Source organism: Trichechus manatus, unplaced genomic scaffold (genome assembly GCF_000243295.1).
Source record: "Trichechus manatus latirostris isolate Lorelei unplaced genomic scaffold, TriManLat1.0 scaffold00148, whole genome shotgun sequence".
Taxonomy (NCBI): domain Eukaryota; kingdom Metazoa; phylum Chordata; class Mammalia; order Sirenia; family Trichechidae; genus Trichechus; species Trichechus manatus.
In genome coordinates, this window is record NW_004444084.1 from 3,885,279 (window position 1) to 3,892,024 (window position 6,746).

Here is a 6,746-nt window from a genome sequence, read left to right on the forward strand (position 1 = left end):
AGGCAAAAATATCTTTAAATAAGAAACCAGCCAGTAAATGAGTGGCCGACAATTTAAACTTTGTTTTTGTTTTTCCTTTTTCCATTAATAGAGAGCTACATAGTCTGCTGGTGTAGAACTTGATAGAAACTGACAGTTTTCATTTAGTGGGCTGATTCCCATATCTGTGTCAGATAAAATCATAGCACTTATTATTTGTTACCATGGATACCATGAAGATACTGCCATCCACTAAATAGTATTAGAGGAAGACAACATAATTTTCTGGGACTAGTCCTGTTTTGCCTTCATAAGTTGCCTTTAACCATCCTGGTTCCACTGATGGGTACACTGGCAAAAAAACAAAAAAGTCACCCAATCATTATTAGCATCAAATAATTATATAAACAAACAGGTAAAAATCCGTATCAGATTGCACGCATACACTAAAATTGTCAAAACAAACTACCTCAGCACTTTTAAAGCTGGAAGTGTCTTCTGCATTCACATAATTATTCAATCAATCAATCTCTCTGTCTCTCATACACACACACACAGACATATGCATGGTTGCACAGAGAAGAAAACTGAGCCCCAGAGGGATTTGATTGGCTCACTTACGCAGGTAATGAGAGGCAGAATTCAACTCTCCTGGCTTCTACTTTGGAGCTCTGGGGACGTGGTGGTTAAGAGCTTGGCTGCTAACCAAAAGGATAGCAGTTCAAATCCACCAGGTGCTCCTTGGAAACCCTATGGGGCAGTTCTACTCCTATAGGGTCACTATGAATAGGAATTGACTCAACAGCAACAGGTTTTTTTTTTTGGCTTCTACTTAGACTTTTGTTGTTGTTAGGTGCCATCAAATCGTTTTTTGACTTATAGTGACCCCATGTGACAGAGTAGACCTGTCTCATAGGGTTTTCTTGGCTGTAATCTTTATGGGAGCAGATCGCCAGGTCTTCCTCTTGTGAAGCGGCTGGGTAGGTTTGAATCACCAACCGCCAAGTGCTTAATCTTTGTGCCACCAGGACTCCTTACTTCAGACTTCATCATCACACTATTCCTTCATCTTCCACATGATTATGAATTTAAGGGAATAGAGGTACTTACCATTAGAAAATATCGCCCCCTGCGGGAAGGAGAGCTCATGGCTGTGCTCTGCTTTACAGGAATACATGGCTTTGGCTTGGCTGAAACAAAGCAACAATCTGTAAAAATCACAACACTCAACTAGTGGACATTTACATAAAACTATTCTTAAATGGATAAATGAAGAAAATATTGATGTTGTCAAGGACTTCATTTTACAGTTGGCCCATCATATCCGTGGGTTCTGCATTTGTGGATTCAACCAACTACATACCGAAAATATTTTGGGGGAAAATAAAGTTCCAAACAGCAAAACTTGAATTTGCCAGGTGCTGAGCACCACGCTGATTTCATGCAAATGAAGTGTAGGCATACCCTGCTGTAGCCTCCCACCACTTCACAGATCCTCAGTCTCTCTCTCCAGCACTCGTTGTTTGAGCATTGTTCACTGTGCGTCTCATTCATTCACTGCTTGTGTTATACATTCACTACTTGTGTTACTCATACCCTTTGTTTCTGTAAAAAATGGCTCCTAAAAAGCAATTAAGTGGTCAAAGTAATTCCTCAAAGGCTAAGTGTGAGGGGGCTGAGGAGAGTGAGAGGAAGAAGTTTCAGGCTAGTAAGGGATGGTTTGCTAGCTACATAAAGTGCTACAGCTCCAGGAATGTAAAGATCATGGGAGAATCAGCATCAGGTGCCCAGGCAGCATCAGTGTTCCCAGAAATGCTCAAGAAACTCGTAGAAGAGAAAGGCTACCTTCCAGAGCAAGTCTTCAATTGTGATGAAACAATTATTTACACAGCAATTACATTGCATTAGGTATTATAAGTACTCTAGCGATGATTTAAAGTATATGGGAGGATGTGCGTAGGTTGTATGCAAATATTATGCCATTTTATATAAGAGACTTGAATATCCATGGATTTTGGTATCCTAGAGGGATCCTGGAACCAATCTCCTGTGGATATCGAGGGACAACTATACTTGGATCCATAAACAACATCCACGGAAGCAGTAGTCAAGAAATCAAACAACACGTTGCATTGGGCAAATCTGCTGCAAAAAACCTCTTTAAAGTGTTCAAAAGCAAAGATGTCACCTTGAGGACTAAAGATGTCATCAGGGACTACCAGAAGAATGAACAAATTTGTCTTGGAAGAGGTATAGCTGGAGTATTCCTTGAAAGTGAGGATAGCGAGACTTCATCTCACTTACTTTGGACATGTTCTCAGCAGGGACCAGTCCCTGGAGAAGGACATCATGCTTGGTAAAGCATAGGGTCAGCGAAAAAGAGGAAGATTCTCAATAAGATGGATTAATACAGTGGTTGCAACAATTGGCTCAAACTTAGCAATGATTGTGAGGATGGTGCAGGACTGTGCGGTGTTTCGTTCTGTTTTACTAGTGTCACTATGAGTCGGAACAGATTTGATGGCACCTAGCAACAACATTCTTAAAGAATGCAATTAGTTTTTTAGTTATAATTGGAGTACAATATAAAGTGCACATGTAACTGTACATATGTGCATTTTCACAAACAACACTAACTGTATTGCCAGCACCTGGATCAAGAAACGGAATTACCAGCTCATCAGAAGTACTCTTGTGTAGTCAATATCTCACAAGGGTAATCCCCTGACTTGAAACTGCATAGACTGGTTCTGAAGAATGCTATTATTTACTTGTTAGTATGCTGCTAAATAGGCTGTTTTTATAGCTATATATGAAGGTTCACTGTCATTTGGCCACTGTCATTTGCAGACTGTCAGGGATGGGATTCAGCGATTTTTATACCTAGGAGGTATGGTAAAATGATACAAGAAAAACACAGGACTTAGTCAATGACAAATGGAAACCAAAACTAGCCTTACTGTCAGGAAGACAACAGGGATCGATGGGAACTTCAAAAACCAGGGAGTATACCCATCTGCTAAAAAGGAAAGCCAACATTCACTCCCAACATCTATTATATGAGAATTCAGGCTCAATGTGGCCAGATAATCTAGTGTTTTCAGACAAGCCAGAATTTCAGAGTTTTATATGCAATCTCCTGATTAAAAAACATTTCAGCCCACACAAAAGCCATTATCCGGGACTGTCAATCAAATCACCAATTAAATCACGTTTACTCTGCAGCCCTGCTGGCTCAGTGGTTAAAGTGTTTGGCTGCTAACCAAAAGATTGGCAGTTTGAATCCACCAGCCGCTCTGCAGAAGAAAGATGTGGCAGTCTACTTCCATAAAGATTACAGCCTTGGAAACCCTATGGGGTAGTTCTTCCCTGTCCTATAGGGTCACTGAGTTGGAACTGACTCAACAGCAACAGTCTGGTTTTTTCGGTCTATTCAATTACGTTGGTAGGACTTGCAACATTGTCTGACTCCACCCACTTCTCACCATCTCTACCACACTAGAGCACAAGTCAATACCATTTCTGGCTTTCCTAACTTCCTAAATCCTCTAGGTTTACTCTTTAGTCCCCTTACAATGTATTTTGTACAGATCAGCCAGAGGGTGGTTTTGAAAAGGTTCATCAGATCAAGTTATTTCCCTGATTACAACCCTTCAACTGGTTTCCTACACTGGCCTACAAACTGTACATGATCAGGAGATGCCTGCCAGTCTCTCCTCCCTCTTTTGGCACCTCCCTGTGTTCAGCCACTACATTCCAGTCATACCGATCCTCCTTCTCTTCCTCAAATATGCCAAACTCCTTCCTGCATCAGGGCTGTCATTCTAACTGAGCCCTCTGAATGAGATGTTTTCCTCTTGATCATGGCTGTGTGCTTCAGGTTCATCTTAAATTTCATGAAGCCAGAAAAGGCCTTCTCTGACCACACAATCTGAAATAGCTGCCCAGGAAACTATCATATCCTCCTGTTTTAACTCTGCATGGTATTATTATGTTATTGTATTGTTACTGGTGATAATTTTGTTATCTTCTTCCCCAATTAGAACGTAACCTCCATGAAATTAAGAACCAGGCCTTGTCCACCTATGATTATATCCCCAGTGTCTGGGAGGATTTGATGCTTAGTAGTAACTCAGTAAATATTTGCTGATGAATGAATGACAGAAAGCAAAGATGCTCTACGCTCTTTTTCCACATGATGAGTCCTTGTAAGGATTCTTTCCTGAGGTCCCACCATTTTACCTGCAAAGAACCATGAGCAGTATTTGCCCTCTGCAGCTCTGCCAGAGCAGCAGCATTGCACCGTGAATTCCAAATGATTTCTTTTCCCTGGGTGGAGCTAGACTTTGCATCTTACCTCTACACTTCTGGAATGAGGTTCCATCATTTAAGTTGGGATTCCCAAATGACAATCTAAAGGCTGGAAAGCTTATAGAAGAAAATACTGGACCTGTCCCCAGAGTTGGTTTCATATGGAGTGAATCTCAAGCTGCACTTTCAGAAAGGTTGGAAGGGGAGCCTAAACCAGGCAGATTTGGGAGTGATCATTTGCCCACACAGTACCACTTTCCAATGAAATTCAGTCTAAGAAAGAACTGAGCCAATGAAGGACAGGGCTTTGCACTAAAGAAGAGCTGTATGTGTGTGCACGTGAATGCATGTGTGTGCTTGTGTTGGTGGGGGTGGAGGAAGAGGATGCGACCAAGTTCTGCAGACTTCTAAGAATCAGACTATGGTCATCTTGAGTAGAAAGAATGGTAGTTTTTCCTACACATTTCTTAGCCAAGGACAGTCATATGATCTAATAATAGTATAACTGAAGACTGCAGAGCTGCTTCTCTAAAAATATGAAGAGATTTAAAAAAAATCAAATTTTCTAACAGCAAAAATTTCCTTTCAGTAAACATGAAGTCTTATTGCTTTGAGTTGTTAAATAATTAAGAGATGCACAAGAAAGCAATTTCTTTAGTTATAGAAATGATTACGATATATTTGCTATGATGTAATTTTTGAAATTACATCTTGAAATGCAACCAAATTCTTTTTATTAATATTTCAGACATGAATGTTTTCCTTATAGTATTTTATGAAATTGGATTAGGATGGGGGCGCAAGAGGCATACAGAATAATTATACCACTAAATAAAAAGATATTGTTGAATGTGTCAAAAATATACAGCACAAAATATTATCTGTCATGACTTCTCAATTATTTGTGCACATGACTACACAGGTATAATTTTCTTCCACTGAGATCTGTAACTACAGGTGTTAACTCTGCAGAAAGCTTTGATGATTTATTGCAGACTTCTGTGACAATGAAGTTTTCTCCCCAGGGGCTAATGCTTCCTCTATTACTGCCTTGGTCTATTGAAGAGGATGTGAAAATAACACTATCACCTATTGTGTCTTTCTTCAGAAGATTCTAATATCCCTTAGAAAAAGATTTTTGAAAATCTTGCTTCTTACTGCATGGGAGAGTTACATAATGACATTCACAATCCTGAAAGCCATTTTTTTCCTTAGCACCAGGAAGACGATCTGTACACAGCCTCACTCTTAATTCCAAACACTGTCTAATGCTGATGAGCAGATGTACAAAGGCTTGCTAGGGTCAGTGTGCAAAATTCTCCCTTGCCATCTTGCTCATCAGAGAAATCAAAACCTCACCAAATCAAAATCAATACAATGTTTTCTGGAGAGCCACTTGACAAAGACACACACACACACACACACACACACACACACACATTGTGTATACAGTGGTGAGCTTCACTTCTGAAAGGAATAGGAGTGCACACAGATATAGTTACGAATATGTCAAAGTAATGCTACATAAAAAAAAACAAAACTATGTACTGATTAGAGGATTTAATAAATTATTTTTATTTGTTGTTGTTGTTGTGTGCCAGTGAGTCAATTCCAACTCATAGTGATCTTATAGGACTGAGTTGAACTGCCTCATAGGGTTTTCTAGGCTGTAGCCTTTAACGGAGCAGATTGCCAGGTCTTTTTTCCCGTAGAGCGGGGGGTGAGTTTGAACCGCTAACCTTTCGGTTAGCAGCTGAATGCTTAACCATTGCACCACCAGGGCTCCTTTATTTTGATTTATAATATTTAATTAATATTTTTATTTAAACTATGCATAAGTACCTTTTAAATATACATAAATATTTATGTATATATGAATATACAAATATATTATAATTAGTGTATAATAAATTCTGGTATACCCACAGAACAAAGTATTACACAGCTACTGTAAATAATGCTGTAGAACAACAGATAACAATGAAACAGTATTAGTGTGTAAGGCAAAGACTTTTCACTAATTTGTCCTTGGACAGACCCCTAAATTGCCCATGTCAATTTGCCAGTACACTAGATTTGCTTCCTGGACATTGGTTGGAAAGTTCTTAAAATTAGTCACATGTTCTTTTCATAGTTTTTGTCCACAAGCACTGCCTTTTTCTTTTTAATTTTTTTATTTTTTGCCATACAAAAATTTATACATACATTGTTATGTGACTCTAATTGCTCTCCCCATACTGTGACAACCACACTCCTCCCTTCCACTCCTGATTCCCCACGTCCATTCAACCAGCTCCTAACACTGTCTGCCTTCCCATCTCACCTCCGGACAGAAGCTGCCCATTTAGTCTCTTGTACCTACTTGAGTTAAGAGGCACACTTCTCACGAGTATCACTTTATGTCCCACAGTCCAGTCCAATCCCTGTCTGAAGAGTTGGCCTCAGAAATTGTTTTA

The 6,746-nt window shown here is 39.5% G+C and overlaps 1 protein-coding gene across 1 annotated transcript in view; it reads right to left on the minus strand.

The window, feature by feature from the left end:
- Positions 1-241: 241 nt before the first annotated feature.
- Positions 242-6,746, minus strand: part of ARHGAP42 (Rho GTPase activating protein 42) — a 313,582-nt gene continuing 307,077 nt past the window's right edge. Inside the window, exons 23-24 of the mRNA XM_004385873.1 lie at positions 1,090-1,169; positions 242-330 (exon numbers count right to left, since the gene is read on the minus strand). Of these exons, the coding sequence (XP_004385930.1) occupies positions 242-330; positions 1,090-1,169 (169 nt within the window). The remainder of the gene's footprint in view (positions 331-1,089; positions 1,170-6,746) is intronic.